Here is a 22,012-nt window from a genome sequence, read left to right as displayed (position 1 = left end):
GGGCGGTGGCTACCGGGGGAAGGGCTGTGGTAGCCCACGGCTCTGATGGGTTGGAATGGGTCACAGAGGGATCAGTGACCCTGTGCGGTGGCTACCGGGGGAAGGGCCATGGTAGCCCACGGCTCTGATGGGTGGGAATGGGGCAGAGAGGGCTGAGAGACGAAGCACTGCGGCTGCCGGGGGAGAGCCCACAGTGCCCCCGGGGTGGAGGGCTTTGAGGTCCCTTCCAACCCAAACCATCTCATGGTTCCATGATTCTCACTTGGTGTCCCCCAGAACCCCCAGATCCCATCCCTGGAGGGGTTCCAGGAGAGGTTGGAACCATTCCATGATCCACTGTGGAACCAGAAGGGCTTTGAGGGCTCTCCAACCCAAACCATTCCAGAATTGCCATTGGATTTGGATGGGTTTGGAGGTCCCTCTCAACCCAAACCATCTCATGGTTCCATGATTCTCACTTGGTGCCCCCAGAAGCCCCAAATCCCATCCCTGGAGGGGTTCCAGGCCACGTTGGATGGGGTTTGGAGCTCCTGATCCAGTGGGAGGTGTCCCTCTCCATGGATTTGGATGATCTTGGAGGTCCCTTCCAACCCAAACCATCTCCTGGATCCATGATTCCCTCTTGGTGCCCCCCAGAACCCCCAGATCCCATCCCTGGAGGGGTTCCAGGAGAGGTTGGAACCCATCCATGATCCACGTTGGAACCGGAAGGGCTTTGAGGGATCTCCAACCCAAACCATTCCATAATTGCCGTTGGATCTGGAGGGGCTTTGAGGTCCCTTCCAACCCAAACCATCTCATGGTTCCATGATCCTCACTCGGTGTCCCCCAGAACCCCCAGATCCCATCCCTGGAGGGGTTCCATCCCACGTTGGATGGGGTTTGGAGCTCCTGATCCAGCGGGAGGTGTCCCTGTCCATGGATTTGGATGATTTTGGAGGTCCCTTCCAACCCAAACCATCTCATGGTTCCATGATTCCAACTTGGTGTCCCCCAGAACCCCCAGATCCCATCCCTGGAGGGGTTCCAGGTTGGGTTGGGTGAGCTTTGGAGCTCCTGATCCAGCAGGAGGTGTCCCTCCCTATGGGAATTGGATGCGCTTTGAGGTCCCTTCCCACCCAAACCATCTCATGGTTCCATGATTCTCTCTTGATGTCCCCCAGAACCCCCAGACCCCATCCCTGGAGGGGTTCCATCCCAGGTTGGAGGGGTTTGGAGCTCCTCATCCAATGGGAGGTGTCCCTGTCCGTATCCGGAGTGGCTCCGGTTGTGCTTGGAGATCCCTTCGGGCCCCATCGCATCCCTTCCCGCAGCTCCTGGGGTGGAAGGAGCTCCGCAGTCCCTTCCGAGCGGGAACCTCCCCATGACGGAACGTTCCGTGGGGCGACGCCTCTGACGAAGGGGAAAGGAATTCCTCCCAGACCTTCGCTCCGTCCCACCCCGACAACCACATTCCAACCCCCATTCCATCCCCTTCTCCCCTTTCCATCCCCTTCTCCCTTTCCATCCTCTTCTCCCTTTCCATCTTCTCCCTTTCCATCCCCTTCTCCCTTTCCATCCCCTTCTCCCTTTCCATCCCCTTCTCCCTTTCCATCCCCTTCTCCCTTTCCATCCCCTTCTCCCTTTCCACCCTCTTCTCCCTTTCCATCCCCTTCTCCCTTTCCATCCCCTTCTCCCTTTCCATCCCCTTCTCCCTTTCCATCCCCTTCTCCCTTTCCATCCTCTTCTCCCTTTCCATCCTCTTCTCCCTTTCCATCCCCTTCTCCCTTTCCATCCCCTTCTCCCTTTCCATCCTCTTCTCCCTTTCCATCCTCTTCTCCCTTTCCATCCCCTTCTCCCTTTCCATCCCCTTCTCCCTTTCCATCCTCTTCTCCCTTTCCATCCTCTTCTCCCTTTCCATCCCCTTCTCCCTTTCCATCCTCTTCTCCCTTTCCATCCTCTTCTCCCTTTCCATCCCCTTCTCCCTTTCCATCCCCTTCTCCCTTTCCATCCTCTTCTCCCTTTCCATCCTCTTCTCCCTTTCCATCCCCTTCTCCCTTTCCACCCTCTTCTCCCTTTCCATCCTCTTCTCCCTTTCCATCCCCTTCTCCCTTTCCATCCCCTTCTCCCTTTCCATCCTCTTCTCCCTTTCCATCCTCTTCTCCCTTTCCATCCCCTTCTCCCTTTCCATCCTCTTCTCCCTTTCCATCCTCTTCTCCCTTTCCATCCTCTTCTCCCTTTCCATCCCCTTCTCCCTTTCCATCCTCTTCCCCCTTTCCATCCTCTCCCTTTCCATCCCCTTCTCCCTTTCCATCCCCTTCTCCCTTTCCATCCCCTTCTCCCTTTCCATCCCCTTCTCCCTTTCCATCCTCTTCTCCCTTTCCATCCCCTTCTCCCTTTCCATCCCCTTCTCCCTTTCCATCTTCTCCCTTTCCATCCCCTTCTCCCTTTCCATCCCCTTCTCCCTTTCCATCCCCTTCTCCCCTTTCCATCCTCTTCTCCCTTTCCATCCCCTTCTCCCTTTCCATCCTCTTTTCCCTTTCCATCCTCTCCCTTTCCATCCCCTCCCTTTCCATCCCCTTCTCCCTTTCCATCCTCTTCTCCCTTTCCATCCTCTCCCTTTCCATCCCCTCCCTTTCCATCCCCTTCTCCCTTTCCATCCTCTTCTCCCTTTCCATCCCCTTCTCCCTTTCCATCCTCTTCCCCCTTTCCATCCTCTTCTCCCTTTCCATCCCCTTCCCCCTTTCCATCCTCTCCCTTTCCATCCCCTTCTCCCTTTCCATCTTCTCCCTTTCCATCCCCTTCTCCCCTTCCATCCCCTTCTCCCTTTCCATCCCCTTCTCCCTTTCCATCCTCTCCCTTTCCATCCCCTTCTCCCTTTCCATCCCCTTCTCCCTTTCCATCCCCTTCTCCCTTTCCATCCTCTCCCTTTCCATCCCCTTCTCCCTTTCCATCCCCTTCTCCCTTTCCATCCTCTTCTCCCTTTCCATCCCCTTCTCCCTTTCCATCCCCTTCTCCCTTTCCATCCTCTCCCTTTCCATCCCCTTCTCCCTTTCCATCCCCTTCTCCCTTTCCATCCCCTTCTCCCTTTCCATCCCCTTCTCCCTTTCCATCCCCTTCTCCCTTTCCATCCCCTTCTCCCTTTCCATCCCCTTCTCCCTTTCCATCCCCTTCCCCCTTTCCATCTTCTCCCTTTCCATCCCCTTCTCCCTTTCCATCCCCTTCTCCCCTTTCCATCCTCTTCTCCCTTTCCATCCCCTTCTCCCTTTCCATCCCCTTCCCCCTTTCCATCCTCTCCCTTTCCATCCCCTTCTCCCTTTCCATCCCCTTCTCCCTTTCCATCCCCTTCTCCCTTTCCATCCCCTTCTCCCTTTCCATCCTCTTCTCCCTTTCCATCCCCTTCTCCCTTTCCATCCCCTTCTCCCTTTCCATCTTCTCCCTTTCCATCCCCTTCTCCCTTTCCATCCCCTTCTCCCTTTCCATCCCCTTCTCCCCTTTCCATCCTCTTCTCCCTTTCCATCCCCTTCTCCCTTTCCATCCTCTTTTCCCTTTCCATCCTCTCCCTTTCCATCCCCTCCCTTTCCATCCCCTTCTCCCTTTCCATCCTCTTCTCCCTTTCCATCCTCTCCCTTTCCATCCCCTCCCTTTCCATCCCCTTCTCCCTTTCCATCCTCTTCTCCCTTTCCATCCTCTTCTCCCTTTCCATCCCCTTCTCCCTTTCCATCCTCTTCCCCCTTTCCATCCTCTTCTCCCTTTCCATCCCCTTCCCCCTTTCCATCCTCTCCCTTTCCATCCCCTTCTCCCTTTCCATCCTCTTCTCCCTTTCCATCCCCTTCTCCCTTTCCATCCTCTTCCCCCTTTCCATCCTCTTCTCCCTTTCCATCCTCTCCCTTTCCATCCCCTTCCCCCTTTCCATCCTCTCCCTTTCCATCCCCTTCTCCCTTTCCATCTTCTCCCTTTCCATCCCCTTCTCCCCTTCCATCCCCTTCTCCCTTTCCATCCCCTTCTCCCTTTCCATCCTCTCCCTTTCCATCCCCTTCTCCCTTTCCATCCCCTTCTCCCTTTCCATCCCCTTCTCCCTTTCCATCCTCTCCCTTTCCATCCCCTTCTCCCTTTCCATCCCCTTCTCCCTTTCCATCCTCTTCTCCCTTTCCATCCCCTTCTCCCTTTCCATCCCCTTCTCCCTTTCCATCCTCTCCCTTTCCATCCCCTTCTCCCTTTCCATCCCCTTCTCCCTTTCCATCCTCTTCTCCCTTTCCATCCCCTTCTCCCTTTCCATCCTCTCCCTTTCCATCCCCTTCTCCCTTTCCATCCCCTTCTCCCTTTCCATCCCCTTCTCCCTTTCCATCCTCTTCTCCCTTTCCATCCCCTTCTCCCTTTCCATCCCCTTCTCCCTTTCCATCTTCTCCCTTTCCATCCTCTTCTCCCTTTCCATCCCCTTCTCCCCTTCCATCCCCTTCTCCCTTTCCATCCCCTTCTCCCTTTCCATCCCCTTCTCCCTTTCCATCTTCTCCCTTTCCATCCTCTTCTCCCTTTCCATCCCCTTCTCCCCTTCCATCCCCTTCTCCCTTTCCATCCCCTTCTCCCTTTCCATCCCCTTCTCCCTTTCCATCCCCTTCTCCCTTTCCATCCTCTTCTCCCTTTCCATCCCCTTCTCCCTTTCCATCCCCTTCTCCCCTTCCATCCCCTTCTCCCTTTCCATCCCCTTCTCCCTTTCCATCCCCTTCTCCCTTTCCATCTTCTCCCTTTCCATCCCCTTCTCCCTTTCCATCCCCTTCTCCCTTTCCATCTTCTCCCTTTCCATCCCCTTCTCCCTTTCCATCCCCTTCTCCCTTTCCATCCCCTTCTTTCCATCCCCTTCTCCCTTTCCATCCTCTTCTCCCTTTCCATCCCCTTCTCCCTTTCCATCCCCTTCTCCCTTTCCATCCCCTTCTCCCTTTCCATCTTCTCCCTTTCCATCCCCTTCTCCCTTTCCATCCCCTTCTCCCTTTCCATCCCCTTCTCCCTTTCCATCTTCTCCCTTTCCATCCCCTTCTCCCTTTCCATCCCCTTCTCCCTTTCCATCCTCTCCCTTTCCATCCCCTTCTTTCCATCCCCTTCTCCCTTTCCATCCTCTTCTCCCTTTCCATCCCCTTCTCCCTTTCCATCCTCTTCTCCCTTTCCATCCTCTTCTCCCTTTCCATCCCCTTCTCCCTTTCCATCCCCTTCTTTCCATCCCCTTCTCCCTTTCCATCCCCTTCTTTCCATCCCCTTCTCCCTTTCCATCCCCTTCTCCCTTTCCATCCTCTCCCTTTCCATCCCCTTCTCCCTTTCCATCCCCTTCTCCCTTTCCATCCTCTTCTCCCTTTCCATCCTCTCCCTTTCCCTCCTCATTCCCTCCTCCTTTCCCGCTCCCTCCATCCCTCCCGAGGAGGGGAACGCTTTGGAGCTCCAAGAGTGGAGATTGAGATGAAATCATGGGCAGAAATGTTCTCCCGTGAGGATGGAGAGACCCTGGAAGAGGTTCTCCAAAGCTGTGGTGGTTCTTCCATCCCTGGAGGTGTTGAAGGCCACGTTGGATGGGGTTTGGAGCTCCTGATCCAGCAGAAGGTGTCCCTGTCAGTGGATTTGGATGATCTTGGAGGTCCCTTCCAACCCAAACCATCTCATGGTTCCACGATTCTCACTTGGTGCCCCCCAGATCCCACCATTTGAGGGGTTCCAGGCCAGGTTGGATGAGGTTTGGAGCCCCTGAGGCAGCAGAAGGTTTCCCTGCCCATGGATCTGGATGGGCTTTGAGGTCCCTTCCAACCCAAACCATCTCATGGGTCCATGATTCCCACTTGGTGTCCCCCAGAACCCCCAGATCCCATCCCTGGAGGGGTTCCAGGTTGGGTTGGATGAGGTTTGGATCCCCTCATCCAGTGGGAGGTGTCCCTCTCCATGGATCTGAATGATCTTGGAGGTCCCTTCCAACCCAAACCATCTCATGGTTCCATGATTCTCATTTGGTGCCCCCCAGAACCCTCAGATCCCATCCCTGGAGGGGTTCCATCCCACGTTGGATGGGGTTTGGAGCTCCTGAACCAGCGGGAGGTGTCCCTGTCCATGGATTTGGATGATCTTGGAGGTCCCTTCCCACCCAAACCATCTCATGGTTCCACGATTCTCACTTGGTGCCCCCCAGATCCCACCATTTGAGGGGTTCCAGGCCAGGTTGGATGAGGTTTGGAGCCCCTGAGGCAGCAGAAGGTTTCCCTGCCCATGGATCTCGATGGGCTTTGAGGTCCCTTCCAACCCAAACCATCTCATGGTTCCATGATTCCCACTTGGTGCCCCCCAGAACCCCCAGATCCCATCCCTGGAGGGGTTCCAGGCCACGTTGGATGAGGTTTGGAGCTCCTCATCCAGCGGGAGGTGTCCCCATCCATGGATTTGGATGATCTTGGAGGTCCCTTCCCACCCAAACCATCTCATGGTTCCATGATGCCCTCTTGGTGCCCCCCAGAACCCCCAGATCCCATCCCTGGAGATGTTCCAGGTTGGGTTGGATGGGGTTTGGAGCCCCTCATCCAGCGGGAGGTGCCCCTCCCTGTGGGAACTGAATGGGCGTTGAGTTCCTTCCCACCCAACCCAACCCATTCCCCCCCTCCCCGTCCCACCTCCGCTCTTCTCCTCCCACCACCCACCCCATCTCCGCCCCACCTCTTGGCTCCAGGTGGAATCCACCACCTCCAAAGACAAACAGCGTTGCCCGGGCAGATCCCGGCGCTGACATCACCGGAGCCACCGGCAGCTCCGGACCGAGAGGAGACCTTCAGGAGAAGAAGGTCCTGATCCGATCCTGAGGGTATGGGATGAGCTCGGAAGGGTCCCACAGGGGATGGGGTGGCCCATAGTGACCTCCATGGAGAAGGTGGTTCTCCCGGTGAGGAGGACGCGCTCCGGCACGCCCCGTGTTTGCGCTCGGCAGAGCAGGAGAGGACATGGGTCAATGAGTTCCAGGGAGGATCCACGCCCCGAAGCCGGGGAGATACGGCTCCGTTCCATCATCTGGAGCTTCTGGTAACTTCCAGGGTGGAAAAAGGAGCTCCAGGAGAGCTCTGGGAGATGATCCACAGAGATGGAGAACCTCCTGGGTGGGACAGGGTGAGAGGTGGGGGTGTCCATCCTGGAGAAGAGACCTCAGAGGAGCTTCCAGGATGGAAAGGAGCTCCAGGAGAGCTCCAGTAGATGATCCTCAGAGATGATCCGAGGGCTGGAGAACCTCCTGGGTGGGACAGGCTGAGAGCTGGGGGTGTCCATCCTGGAGAAGAGACCACAGAGGAGCTTCCAGGATGGAAAGGAGCTCCTGGAGAGCTCCGGGAGATGATCCACGGAGATGATCCGAGGGCTGGAGAACCTCCTGGGTGGGACAGGCTGAGAGGTGGGGGTGTCCATCCTGGAGAAGGGACCTCAGAGGAGCTTCCAGGATGGAGAGGAGCTCCAGGAGAGCTCTGGGAGATGATCCACGGAGATGGAGAACCTCCTGGGTGGGACAGGCTGAGAGGTGGGGGTGTCCATCCTGGAGAAGAGACCACGGAGGAGCTTCCAGGATGGAAAGGAGCTCCAGGAGAGCTCCGGTAGATGATCCACAGAGATGGAGAACCTCCTGGGTGGGACAGGGTGAGAGGTGGGGGTGTCCATCCTGGAGAAGAGACCACGGAGGAGCTTCCAGGGTGGAAAGGAGCTCCAGGAGAGCTCCGGGAGATGATCCATGGAGATGGAGAACCTCCTGGGTGGGACAGGCTGAGAGGTGGGGGTGTCCATCGTGGAGAAGAGACCACAGAGGAGCTTCCAGGATGGAAAGGAGCTCCAGGAGAGCTCCGGGAGATGATCCACAGAGATGGAGAACCTCCTGGGTGGGACAGGGTGAGAGGTGGGGGTGTCCAACCTGGAGAAGGGACCTCAGAGGAGCTTCCAGGATGGAAAGGAGCTCCAGGAGAGCTCCGGGAGATGATCCACAGAGATGGAGAACCTCCTGGGTGGGACAGGCTGAGAGCTGGGGGTGTCCAACCTGGAGAAGAGACCTCAGAGGAGCTTCCAGGATGGAGAGGAGCTCCTGGAGAGCTCCGGTAGATGATCCACGGAGATGATCCACAGAGATGGAGAACCTCCTGGGTGGGACAGGCTGAGAGCTGGGGGTGTCCATCCTGGAGAAGAGACCTCAGAAGAGCTTCCAGGATGGAAAGGAGCTCCAGGAGAGCTCCGGGAGATGATCCACAGAGGTGGAGAACCTCCTGGGTGGGACAGGCTGAGAGCTGGGGGTGTCCAACCTGGAGAAGAGACCTCAGAGGAGCTTCCAGGAGGAAAAGGAGCTCCAGAAGAGCTCCGGTAGATGATCCACAGAGATGGAGAACCTCCTGGGTGGGACAGGCTGAGAGGTGGGGGTGTCCATCCTGGAGAAGAGACCACAAAGGAGCTTCCAGGGTGGAAAGAGCTCCAGGAGAGCTCCGGTAGATGATCCACGGAGATGATCCGAGGGTTGGAGAACCTCCTGGGTGGGACAGGCTGAGAGCTGGGGGTGTCCATCCTGGAGAAGAGACCTCAGAGGAGCTTCCAGGTTGGAGAGGAGCTCCTGGAAGGTTGGAGAGGGGCTCTGGATCAGGGAGTGATGGGATGGGATGAAGGGAACGGTTTTGAGCTGAAAGAGCGGAGATTGGGGTGAGATCTTCAGGAGAAATGTTCTCCTGGGAGGGTGAGGAGACACCGCAGCAGCGGTGGTTGCTCCATCCGTGGAGGGGTTCAAGGTTGGATGGGGTTTGGAGCTCCTCATCCAGCGGGAGGTGTCCCTGCCCGTGGTGGAGGTGGAACTGGATGGGATTTGAGGTCCCTTCCAACCCAAACCATCTCATGAGTCCATGATTCTCACTTGGTGTCCCCCAGAACCCCCAGATCCCATCCCTGTAGGGGTTCCAGGAGAGGTTGGATGGGGTTTGGAGCCCCTCATCCAGTGGATTCCAGACGGAGGTCAAGGGCTTCGCAGCCCAACGTTGAGGGCTTCAGCTCTGACCATGAGGGCTTCAGCTCTGACCATGAGGGCTTCAGCTCTGACCATGAGGGCTTCAGCTTTGACCATGAGGGCTTCAGCTCTGACCATGAGGGCTTCAGCTCTGATCATGAGGGCTTCAGCTCTGACCATGAGGGCTTCAGCTCTGACCATGAGGGCTTCAGCTCTGACCATGAGGGCTTCAGCTCTGACCATGAGGGCTTCAGCTCTGACCATGAGGGCTTCAGCTCTGACCATGAGGGCTTCAGCTCTGACCATGAGGGCTTCAGCTCTGACCATGAGGGCTTCAGCTCTGACCATGAGGGCTTCAGCTCTGACCATGAGGGCTTCAGCTCTGACCATGAGGGCTTCAGCTCTGACCATGAGGGCTTCAGCTTTGACCATGAGGGCTTCAGCTCTGACCATGAGGGCTTCAGCTTTGACCATGAGGGCTTCAGCTCTGACCATGAGGGCTTCAGCTTTGACCATGAGGGCTTCAGCTCTGACCATGAGGGCTTCAGCTCTGACCATGAGGGCTTCAGCTCTGACCATGAGGGCTTCAGCTCTGACCATGAGGGCTTCAGCTCTGACCATGAGGGCTTCAGCTCTGACCATGAGGGCTTCAGCTCTGACCATGAGGGCTTCCAACTCTGACCATGAGGGCTTCAGCTCTGACCATGAGGGCTTCAGCTTTGACCATGAGGGCTTCAGCTTTGACCATGAGGGCTTCAGCTCTGACCATGAGCTCTTCCAGCTCTGACCATGAGGGCTTCAGCTCTGACCATGAGGGCTTCAGCTCTGACCATGAGAGCTTCAGCTTTGGCCATGAGGGCTTCAGCTCTGACCATGAGGGCTTCAGCTCTGACCATGAGGGCTTCAGCTCTGACCATGAGGGCTTCAGCTCTGACCATGAGGGCTTCAGCTCTGACCATGAGGGCTTCAGCTCTGACCATGAGGGCTTCCAGCTCTGACCATGAGGGCTTCAGCTCCGACCATGAGGGCTTCAGCTTTGACCATGAGGGCTTCAGCTCTGACCATGAGGGCTTCAGCTCTGACCATGAGGGCTTCAGCTTTGACCATGAGGGCTTCAGCTCTGACCATGAGGGCTTCAATTTGACCATGAGGGCTTCAGCTTTGACCATGAGGGCTTCAGCTCTGACCATGAGGGCTTCAATTTGACCATGAGGGCTTCAGCTTTGACCATGAGGGCTTCAGCTCTGACCATGAGGACTTCAGCTCTGACCATGAGGACTTCAGCTCTGACCATGAGGACTTCAGCTTTGACCATGAGGGCTTCAGCTCTGACCATGAGGGCTTCAATTTGACCATGAGGGCTTCAGCTTTGACCATGAGGGCTTCAGCTCTGACCATGAGGGCTTCAGCTCTGACCATGAGGGCTTCAATTTGACCATGAGGGCTTCAGCTCTGACCATGAGGGCTTCAGCTCTGACCATGAGGGCTTCAGCTCTGACCATGAGGGCTTCAGCTTTGACCATGAGGGCTTCAGCTCTGACCATGAGGGCTTCAATTTGACCATGAGGGCTTCAGCTTTGACCATGAGGGCTTCAGCTCTGACCATGAGGGCTTCAGCTTTGACCATGAGGGCTTCAGCTCTGACCATGAGGGCTTCAGCTTTGACCATGAGGGCTTCAGCTTTGACCATGAGGGCTTCAGCTCTGACCATGAGGGCTTCAGCTCTGACCATGAGGGCTTCAGCTTTGACCATGAGGGCTTCAGCTCTGACCATGAGGGCTTCAATTTGACCATGAGGGCTTCAGCTTTGACCATGAGGGCTTCAGCTCTGACCATGAGGGCTTCAATTTGACCATGAGGGCTTCAGCTTTGACCATGAGGGCTTCAGCTCTGACCATGAGGACTTCAGCTCTGACCATGAGGACTTCAGCTCTGACCATGAGGACTTCAGCTTTGACCATGAGGGCTTCAGCTCTGACCATGAGGGCTTCAATTTGACCATGAGGGCTTCAGCTTTGACCATGAGGGCTTCAGCTCTGACCATGAGGGCTTCAGCTCTGACCATGAGGGCTTCAATTTGACCATGAGGGCTTCAGCTCTGACCATGAGGGCTTCAATTTGACCATGAGGGCTTCAGCTTTGACCATGAGGGCTTCAGCTCTGACCATGAGGGCTTCAGCTCTGACCATGAGGACTTCAGCTCTGACCATGAGGACTTCAGCTCTGACCATGAGGGCTTCAGCTTTGACCATGAGGGCTTCAGCTCTGACCATGAGAGCTTCAGCTCTGACCATGAGGGCTTCAGCTCTGACCATGAGGGCTTCAGCTTTGACCATGAGGGCTTCAGCTTTGACCATGAGGGCTTCAGCTCTGACCATGAGGGCTTCAGCTCTGACCATGAGGGCTTCAGCTTTGACCATGAGGGCTTCAGCTCTGACCATGAGGGCTTCAATTTGACCATGAGGGCTTCAGCTTTGACCATGAGGGCTTCAGCTCTGACCATGAGGGCTTCAATTTGACCATGAGGGCTTCAGCTTTGACCATGAGGGCTTCAGCTCTGACCATGAGGACTTCAGCTCTGACCATGAGGACTTCAGCTCTGACCATGAGGACTTCAGCTTTGACCATGAGGGCTTCAGCTCTGACCATGAGGGCTTCAATTTGACCATGAGGGCTTCAGCTTTGACCATGAGGGCTTCAGCTCTGACCATGAGGGCTTCAGCTCTGACCATGAGGGCTTCAATTTGACCATGAGGGCTTCAGCTCTGACCATGAGGGCTTCAATTTGACCATGAGGGCTTCAGCTTTGACCATGAGGGCTTCAGCTCTGACCATGAGGGCTTCAGCTCTGACCATGAGGACTTCAGCTCTGACCATGAGGACTTCAGCTCTGACCATGAGGGCTTCAGCTTTGACCATGAGGGCTTCAGCTCTGACCATGAGAGCTTCAGCTCTGACCATGAGGGCTTCAGCTCTGACCATGAGGGCTTCAGCTCTGACCATGAGGGCTTCAGCTTTGACCATGAGGGCTTCAGCTTTGGCCATGAGGGCTTCCAGCTTTGACCATGAGGGCTTCAGCTCTGACCATGAGGGCTTCAGCTCTGACCATGAGGGCTTCCAGCTCCGACCATGAGGTCCTTCAGCCCAAACCATTCCCTCCTTCCCCGTTTTTAGCATCCAAAGGAGGTCCCCGTTGAGTTCTCACCACGCTTTCCCCTTCTCCCTCCTCTCCAGAGCCTTCAAGAGCGGTGGAAGTTGCGCCGTGGGACAATGGACACCAAACCGACCATCAACGGCCACGCTGACCCTGTGTCCCACCGGAGCGACGCCCATGGATCGACCGCTTCCCACCAGGAGAAGGTCCCTTCCAAGCCGAACGGCGCCGCCGTCCGGGATGCGGTGGTGGTGGTGGAGGCTTCTCAGGAGCCTTTGAAGGCAACGGACGCCATCGCCGGCGTTTACGTTGAGTCTTCCAAGAGGATAATGAGCTTCTACGATGCCACCAGAGAGCATCTTCTGAGCTTGGACTCAGCGCTTGGTCTCCTGGAGGCTCAGGCGGCGACGGGCGCCATGGTGGACCCGGTGGCCAGGAGGAAAGTGTCGGTGGCGGAAGCCCTTCAGGTGGGTTTGGTGGGGTTGGAGCTGAAGGAGAAGCTGCTCAGCGCAGAGAAAGCCGCGAAGGGCTTCGTGGACCCTTACTCAGAGGAGAACATCTGCCTCTACCAAGCCATGAAGAAAGAGTTGATCGCTTGGGACCAAGGGACGCGGTTGATGGAGGTCCAGATGGCAACCGGAGGCGTCATCGAGCCGGGCAGCGGCCGGCGGCTCCCGCCGGAGGTGGCGTGCCGGAAGGGATGTTTGGATGAAGAGCTGAAGGAGGTCCTCTGCGAAGCCAACGAGGAGGTGGGCGCCAGGTTCCTCCACCCCAGCACTATGGAGAAGATGACTTACCTGGAGCTGATGAGGAGCTGCGTGGTCGAGCCGAGCTCGGGCTTCCTCCTCCTCCCCCTGCAGGTCACCTTCGCCGGGTTGGGAGGACGGGTGAGCGCCAGGGACCTCCTGGAGTCGGGAATCATCAGCCCGGACCTCTTCCGAGATCTTGAAGAAGGAAAGGTTTCCACCCAAGAAGTAGCGGAGAACGATTCCATCCAACGGTTCCTCCGGGGGACGCCGAGCGTTGCCGGTGTGGTTCTCCCTTCCGGGGAGAGGAAGAGCCTCTACCAAGCGTTGAGGGAACATCTCCTGGTGCCCGGCGCCGCCGTGATGCTCCTGCAGGTCCAGGCCTCCACCGGCAGCCTGGTGGACCCCATCAAGAACCAAACCTACTCGGTGGACGAAGCCGTCGGCGTCGGTTTGGTGGGACCGGAACTCTACCAGAAACTGTCCTCAGCCGAGAGGACCTTCGCTGGCTACAAGGACCCCTTCAGCGGAGAAAGGCTCTCGCTCTTCCAAGCCCTCCAGAAGGGCTTCATCCCCAAAGACCACGGCTTTGGCCTCCTGGAGGCCCAAATGGCCACGGGGGGAATCATCGCTCCCGGTCGGCACCTCCGCGTCCCCACGGAGACCGCGTGCCGGTGGGGGTACCTGGATGAAGCCACCAAACGGCTCCTCTCCGACCCTCCCGATGACATCAAGAGGTTCTTCGACCCCAGCTCCAAGGAGAAGGTGACCTACGCCGATCTACTCAAGCGTTGCGTCACCGACGCCACCACGGGGCTCCTCCTGCTGCCTCTCGGCGGCGGCGGCGATGGCGGCGCTCGGGGATCCCAGGAAACCCAACTCTTCTTCGACCGCAAGACCCAAAGGGTTCTGGAGGACACCCGGATCCACGTGGCTTTGGGGAAATTCCAAGGGCAATCGGTGTCCCTCTGGAAAGCGCTGTTCTCGGCGCAGGTCCCGAGCGAGCGCCGAGCGGCCCTCGCTCAGCGGTACCTCACGGGGACGCTCTCCACCCAAGAGTTGGGCCGAGCGGTCGGTGCCACCGTGGAGGAGATGACCTCCACGGCCACCTTCGAGGGCCTGAGGGACCGGGTGAGCGCCCAACAGCTCCTCCGCTCCCAAATCATCACCGAGGATTTGTTCCAGAAGCTGAAAGGCGGCGAAACGTCGGCCAAAGAAGTGGTCAACATGGACACCGTCAAGAAATACCTCCAAGGGACGGGGAGCATCGGTGGCCTTCTCCTTCCGGACTCCCAGGAGAAGATCAGCATCTACCAAGGTAGGAGGAAAGGCCTCCTAAGGCCGGGAACGGCGCTCATCCTCTTGGAAGCCCAAGCGGCCACCGGCTTCGTCATCGACCCGGTGGCCAACAGAGGGTATTCGGTGGAGGACGCCTTGCGAGCCAACGTCATCGGCCCCGATGTCTACGACAAACTCCTCGCTGCCGAGAAATCGGTCACCGGGTACCGCGATCCTTACACCGGCGAGAAGATCTCCCTCTTCCAAGCCATGAAGAAGGAGCTCATCGTCCAGGAGCACGGCGTCCGCCTCCTGGAGGCCCAGGTGGCCACCGGCGGCGTCATCGACCCCGTCCACAGCCACCGCATCCCCGTCGAGGTGGCCTACGAGCGCGGTTACTTCGACAAGAAGATGAACGCCATCCTCTCCGACCCCAGCGACGACACCAAGGGCTTCTTCGACCCCAACACCCAGGAGAACCTCACCTACCTGCAGCTCCTGGAGAGGTGCGTCACCGAGGCGTCCACGGGGCTCTGCCTCCTCCCTCTCAACAGCGGGAAGCGCCGATTCATCGACGACGCCACCAGAAGGGTCTTCAGGAGCTCTTGGTTGACCGTCAGGTTCGGGCGGTTGAGGGGGGAGAAGGTCTCCGTGTGGGACCTCTTGAATTCCGAGTACTTCAGCGAAGGGCGACGCCGGGAGATATTCAACCACTACCGACTGCGGAAGCTGAGCTTGGAGCAAATCCGACGCCTCTTGGAGGAGGAAACGAAGAAATGGGTTCCCATCAAGTTCCCGGCGCTGAGAGGCAGCGTCAGCGCGTACCACCTGATGGAAACGGGCGTCATCGACAACGCCCTCTTCCAGAAGCTCTTGGAGGGATCTGTGACTCCAGAAGAAGTCCTACGTATGGAATCTGTCCGGAAGTACCTCTACGGCTCGGGAAGCATCGGAGGAGTTGTTCTCCGGCCGTCGAACCGGAGGCTCAGCATCTACGAAGCCATGAAGAAGAACCTGATGGTGCCGGGAGTGGCCCTCCCGTTGCTGGAGGCTCAGGCCGCCACCGGCTTCATCATCGACCCGGTGAGCAACCAGAAGCTCCGCGTGGACGAGGCCATCAAGGAAGGCGTCATCGGGCCGGAGGTCCACCAGGAGCTGCAGCACGCCGAGGGCGCCGTGACGGGCTACAAAGACCCCTTCACGGGCAAGAAGATCCCCCTCTTCCAAGCCATGAAGAAGGGTCTGGTGGCCACCAAGCAAGCCATGCAGCTGATGGAGGTTCAGATGGCCACGGGAGGCATCGTTGACCCAACGTGCGGCCACCACGTCCCCCTGGAGGCCGCCCGGAAGCGCGGTTGCGTGGATGAGGACACCAGCAAAGCCCTTTTAGAACCTGGAGGCCACCATGGAACCTTCTGCCACCCCGAGAGCAAAGAGACCGTCAGCTACGCCGAACTGATCAAGCGGTGCCAGAAGGACGAGGATGCCGGTTTCCATCTGCTCCCTCTGCCCCAGGCGGCCGCTCCCACCTACAGCCACCGAGAGGTCCAGGAGATCTTCAAGGAGACAGCGGTGAAGGAGAAAGGCCTTTCCCTCTGGGAGCTCCTCCACTCCGGGTACTTCACCGAGGAGCAGAGGAAGGAATTGCTGGAGAGGTTCCGCTCCGAGGAGATCTCTCTGGAGGGATTGGTGGCCCTGGTGCTCAGCTCGGTGGAGGAGATGGAGGTGAAAGCCCGTACCCACCTCACCTTGGAAGGCTTGAGGGGAGGCGTCCCGGCCGTTTGGCTGCTGGACGTCGGCATCATCTCGGAGAAGACCTTCCAGGAGTTGGCTCAGGGTGTAAGGAGCCCCGAGGAAGTGGAGGCGATGGAGAACGTCAAGAGGTACTTGCGGGGTACGGGCAACATCGCTGGGGTGCTCCTAGAGGAGTCCAAAGAGAAGATGAGCTTTTACGATGCCATGAAGAAGAATCTCCTCCTGCCCGGGGTGGCCCTGAAGCTCCTGGAAGCTCAAGCGGCCACCGGGTACCTCTCCGATGCGGTGACCAAGCGGAGACTCAGCGTGAGGGACGCCGTGAAAGCCGGCGTGGTCGGTGAGGAGCTGACCGAGAAGCTCCTTCTTGCCGAGAGGGCGGTGACCGGCTACGCCGATCCCTACACCGGGAGCTCCATCTCACTGGGCCAAGCCCTGGAGAAGGAGTTGGTCCCTCTGGAAGACGCCGTTCCTTTGTTGGAGGCCCAGTTGGCCACCGGAGGGATCATCGATCCCATTCACCACCACCACCTTCCGCTCCAGGCGGCGCGTAGGTACGGTTTCTACCCCGAGGAGCTCAACCAAACCCTCTCTCAACCCAACGACGGCGTTAAAGCCTTCTTTGATCCCAACACCAAGGAGAACGTCACCTACCGGGAGCTGAAGGACAGGTGTATCCGTGAGGCCGAGTCGGGGCTGTGGCTCCTTCCCCTCTCGGAAAACGCCGCCTTCGGCGTAGACGAAGACACCGCCGCCGCGCTGAGGGCGACGACGGTTTGCGTCGACGTAGGGCGCTTCGAAGGGCAGGCGGTGTCCCTGTGGGACCTCCTGGACTCCGAGTACCTCTCGGAGGGCAAACGGAAGGAACTGGTGCGGAAGTACAAAGAGGAGAACGCCGCCGCTCTCCAGGAGATCGTCGCCGCCGTCACCGCCGCCGTCACCGAGACCGAGAGCCGAGGCAAGAAGTTCACCTTCCAAGGGCTGCGGAAAAGGGTATCCGCCAGCGACCTCTTCCGATCCCAACTGATAGACAAAAAGACCCTGGATGAGCTCAACCAAGGCAAGAAAACGGTCAAAGAGGTCACGGAGATGGATTCGGTGCGCAGGTACCTGGAAGGCACCAACTTCATAGCGGGGGTCCTCATCCAACCAAGCAAGGAGAAGATGAGCGTCTACCAGGCCATGCGGAAGGGCATCCTGAGGCCGGGGACGGCGCTGGTGCTCCTGGAGGCGCAGGCGGCCACCGGCTCCGTCATCGACCCCCAGCGGAACAAGAAGTTCTCGGTGGAGGAGGCGTTAAGCGAAGGTCTGATCGGTGCGGAGGTCTTCGAGAAGCTGCTCTGCGCCGAAAGAGCCGTCACCGGTTACACCGACCCCTACACCAAAGCCCCCATCTCCCTCTTCCAAGCCATGAAGCAAGGGTTGATCGTCAAGAGCCACGGCGTCCGCCTCCTGGAGGCCCAGATCGCCACCGGCGGCGTCATCGACCCCGTCCACAGCCACCGTATCCCGGTGGAGGTGGCCTACGAGCGCGGTTACTTCGATGAGGAGATGAACCGCATCCTCTCGGACCCCGGCGATGACACCAAGGGCTTCTTCGACCCCAACACCCATGAGAACCTCACCTACCTGCAGCTCCTGGAGAGGTGCGTCCAAGACGCGGAGAGCGGGTTGTACATGCTCCAGGTGGTCCAGGAAGGAGGAAAGTACTTCTACGTGGATGAGAAGACCAAAGAGGTTCTACGCTCGAAGGTCCTCGAAGTGAAATTCGGGAAGTTCAAAGGGCAAAAGGTTTCCATTTGGGACCTCCTCTGTTGCGGTTACATCTCGGAGCGGAAGAAGAAGTCCCTGGTGATGCAGTTCCAATGCCAAACGCTCACGCTGGAAGGGTTGGTGGCCCTCGTCCTCCAAATGATGGAGGAGAGGGAGAGGAGAGCGGAAGCTCTGAAGGTCCCAGGGCTGCGTGGGGACGTCTCGGTGGCCGAACTCTTCCACTCTGAGCTCATCGATGGGAGAACTCTGGAGGAGCTGCTGGAGGGGAACCTCACCTTGGCCAACCTCACCGCCAGGGACACCATCCGAAGGTACTTGGATGGCACCGGGTCCATCGCCGGCGTTCTCCTCCCGTCGAGGAAAGAGAAGATGAGCGTCTACCAGGCCTTGAAGAAGGGTCTCCTGACGGAGCAGTGTGCGTTGGGGCTCCTGGAGGCCCAGGCGGCCACCGGCTTCCTCATCGACCCCGTGGCCAACCAGAAACTCCCCGTGGATGAGGCCGTGGCCTCCGGGCTGGTGGGGAAAGACCTCCACGAGAAGCTCCTCTTGGCCGAGAAAGCCGTGACGGGATACGCGGATCCTCACGGAGGACACAGCGTCTCCCTCTTCCAGGCCATAAAGCAGAAGATGATGGCCAAGGAGGACGGCCTCCGCCTGCTGGAGGCTCAGATGGCCACCGGCGGCATCGTGGACCCCATCCACGGCCACCGCCTCCCCGTGGACGTGGCCTACAGGCGCAGCTGCTTGGATGAGGACACTTTCCTCTTACTTTCCGATCCGGATCATGGAAGTAAAGGCTTTGTAGACCCAACCACTCGTGAGAAGCTCAGTTACCATCAGCTCCTGCAGAGATGCTCCAAAGATGGAGACAATGGGTGGTACCTCCTGAAGGTCACCGAGAAGGATGAGGACTACTTCTACGTCGACGAGAGGACGAAGAAGGCCTTCTTGGCTACAAAGGTCCAAGTGGCGGCTGGAAAATACCGAGGCCTTGAGTTGTCCCTGTGGGAACTGCTCTGCTCGGAGGACGTCACGGAGGAGAAGAGGGAGGAGGCGGTGAAGAAGTACAAAGGCGACTCCCACCGCGTCCTCCGAGGAATCGTCGACGCCGTCCTCGCCATCATCAGAGGGAGAGAAGAGGCGAGGAGCCACGTCTGGTTCCGAGGTCTGAGGCAACGGATAACGGCCTCGGAGCTCCTCAGCGCTCAGATCATCACCGAAGAGACGATGGAGAAGCTCCACGAAGGCAAAGAGGCGGCGCAAGACGTCGCCCAACTGGAGAGCGTCAGAAGATACCTGGAGGGCACCGGTTGCATCGCCGGCGTCCTGGTGGCCTCCAAGGCCGAGCCGGGCAAGATGGAGAAGATGAGCATCTACCAGGCCATGGGGAAGGGCATCCTGAGGCCGGGGACGGCGTTGGTGCTCCTGGAGGCGCAGGCGGCCACCGGCTTCCTCGTTGACCCCATGGCCAACCAGAAGCTGTCGGTGGACGAAGCGGTGGCCTCCGGGCTGGTGGGACCGGAGCTGCACCAGAAGCTTCTGAGCGCCGAGAGGGCCGTCACCGGCTACCGGGACCCCTCCACGGGCCAAAAGATCTCCCTCTTCCAAGCCATGAAGAAGGAACTCATCGTCCAGGAGCACGGCGTCCGCCTCCTGGAGGCCCAGGTGGCCACCGGCGGCGTCATCGACCCCGTCCACAGCCACCGCCTCCCGGTGGAGGTGGCCTACGAGCGCGGTTACTTCGATGAGGAGATGAACCGCATCCTCTCGGACCCCGGAGATGACACCAAGGGCTTCTTTGACCCCAACACCCAGGAGAACCTCACCTACCTGCAGCTCCTGCGCCGCTGCGTCCTCGACCCGGAGACGGGGCTGATGATGCTCCACGTGATGGACAAGAGCTCGGAGCTCTTCCGGCTCAACGACGCCGCCCGCAAAGCCCTCCGGGACGCCCACACCACCCTGGGTGGGGGCCTCTTCCAGGGACACAGCGTCTCCCTCTGGGAGGTCCTCTTCTCCCGTTACGTCCCTGAGCTCCAGCGTGAGGACCTCCTGCGTCGCTACAAGGTGGGAACGCTCACCATCTCCCAGATGGGCGCGATCCTCACCACCATCGTCGCCGAGGCTGAAGGACAGGAGGTCCCAGCACCGGCCAAGAAGGAGGTCCCATCACCGGCCAAGAAGGAGGTCCCATCACCAGCCAAGAAGGAGGTCCCACCACCAGCCAAGAAGGAGGTCCCACCACCAACCAAGAAGGAGGTCCCATCACCAGCCAAGAAGGAGGTCCCATCACCAGCCAAGAAGGAGGTCCCACCACCAGCCGAGAAGGAGGTCCCACCACCAGCCAAGAAGGAGGTCCCACCACCAGCCGAGAAGGAGGTCCCACCACCAGCCAAGAAGGAGGTCCCACCACCAGCCGAGAAGGAGGTCCCACCACCGGCCGAGAAGGAGGTCCCATCACCGGCCAAGAAGGAGGTCCCACCACCGGCCAAGAAGGAGGTCCCACCACCAGCCAAGAAGGAGGTCCCACCACCAACCGAGAAGGAGGTCCCACCACCAGCCAAGAAGGAGGTCCCACCACCAGCCAAGAAGGAGGTCCCACCACCAGCCAAGAAGGAGGTCCCACCACCAGCCAAGAACGGCGAATCTGCTCAATCCCACCAAGACCACGACCTGGACCTGGAGCTGGAGAGGTCCCTCAAGTCCCACACCATGAAGGTCCCACCAGGCAGTGGTTTCCAGAGCACAAAGGTCTCCCTCTGGGAGGTCCTCTTCTCCCGTTACGTCCCCGAGCTCCAGCGTGAGGACCTCCTGCGCCGCTACAAGGAGGGAACGCTCACCATCTCCCAGATGGGCGCAATCCTCACCACCATCGTCGCCGAGGCTGAAGGACAGGAGGTCCCATCACCGGCCAAGAAGGAGGTCCCATCACCAGCCAAGAAGGAGGTCCCATCACCAGCCAAGAAGGAGGTCCCACCACCGGCCAAGAAGGAGGTCCCACCACCGGCCAAGAAGGAGGTCCCACCACCAGCCAAGGAGGAGGTCCCACCACCAGCCAAGAAGGAGGTCCCACCACCAGCCAAGAAGGAGGTCCCACCACCAGCCAAGAAGGGCGAATCTGCTCCATCCCACCAAGACCACGACCTGGACCTGGAGCTGGAGAGGTCCCTCAAGTCCCACACCATGGAGGTCCCACCAGGCAGTGGTTTCCAGAGCACAAAGGTCTCCCTCTGGGAGGTCCTCTTCTCCCGTTACGTCCCTGAGCTCCAGCGTGAGGACCTCCTGCGCCGCTACAAGGTGGGAACGCTCACCATCTCCCAGATGGGCGCAATCCTCACCACCATCGTCGCCGAGGCTGATGGGGCTTTATTTCCTTAAGGTCTCGAGAAAGTAATGGGGAATTGCGTTGCGTTGTCCTCTCCCTCCTGGAGATCTCCGATGGTCTCGATGGGTATTTTGGTTCTGGTGGGGTTTCTTTTGGTATAAATCCAACGTTTTTATGATCCAAACGCCTTTTGTTCGCATTTCTTTATTGTTCAGCATTTTGTAGAACCACAGAATGGAATGGTTGGAAGGGAAAACCAAGACCATCCGTATCCAACCATGGGCAGGGACACCTCCCGCTGGATCAGGGGCTCCAAACCCCATCCAACGTGGCCTGGAACCCCTCCAGGGATGGGATCTGGGGGTTCTGGGGGACACCGAGTGAGAATCATGGAACCATGAGATGGTTTGGGTTGGAAGGGACCTCAAAGCCCACCCAAATCCATGGGCAGAGACACCTCCCGCTGGATCAGGAGCTCCAAACCCCATCCAATGTGACCTTGGACCCCTCCAAGGATGGGATCTGGGGGTTTTGGGGGGCACCAAGTGGGAATCATGGGACCATGAGATGGTTTGGGTTGGAAGGGACCTCAAAGATCATCCAAATCCATGGACAGGAACACCTCCCACTGGATCAGAGCGGTGGTGGCTGCTCCATCCCTGGAGGGGTTCCAGGCCAGGTTGGATGGGGTTTGGAGCTCCTGATCCAGCGGGAGATGTCCCTGACCATGGATTTGGATGGGCTTTGAGGTCCCTTTCCACCCAAACCATCTCATGGTTCCATGACTCTGACTTGATGTCCCCCAGAACCCCCAGATCCCATCCCTGGAGAGGTTCCATCCCACGTTGGATGGGGTTTGGAGCTCCTCATCCAGCGGGAGGTGTCCCTGCCCTCTCCTGGTGCCTCTTCCAACCGTTCCTTGGGGTCAGAGCGAAGAGCTCCACACCTGCTCCTCCTCCCCATCCTGTGAGGAAGCTGCAGGACCACCATGAGGTCTCCCCTCGGTCTTCTCCAGACCGAGTGAC

At 58.6% G+C, this 22,012-nt stretch overlaps 1 protein-coding gene across 1 annotated transcript in view; it reads left to right on the top strand.

Moving 5' to 3' along the window:
* Nucleotides 1–12,061: 12,061 nt before the first annotated feature.
* The window catches only part of EPPK1 (epiplakin 1), a 30,310-nt gene continuing 20,359 nt past the window's right edge, over nucleotides 12,062–22,012 (top strand). Inside the window, exon 1 of the mRNA XM_054060575.1 lies at nucleotides 12,062–21,025. Within this exon, the coding sequence (XP_053916550.1) occupies nucleotides 12,230–21,025 (8,796 nt within the window). The 5' untranslated portion in view covers nucleotides 12,062–12,229. The remainder of the gene's footprint in view (nucleotides 21,026–22,012) is intronic.

The sequence above is a fragment of the Cuculus canorus genome, chromosome 2 (genome assembly GCF_017976375.1).
Source record: "Cuculus canorus isolate bCucCan1 chromosome 2, bCucCan1.pri, whole genome shotgun sequence".
Lineage (NCBI taxonomy): Eukaryota > Metazoa > Chordata > Aves > Cuculiformes > Cuculidae > Cuculus > Cuculus canorus.
Note: the sequence above shows the minus strand (reverse complement) of the source record. Positions and strands in the feature narration are given on the sequence as shown.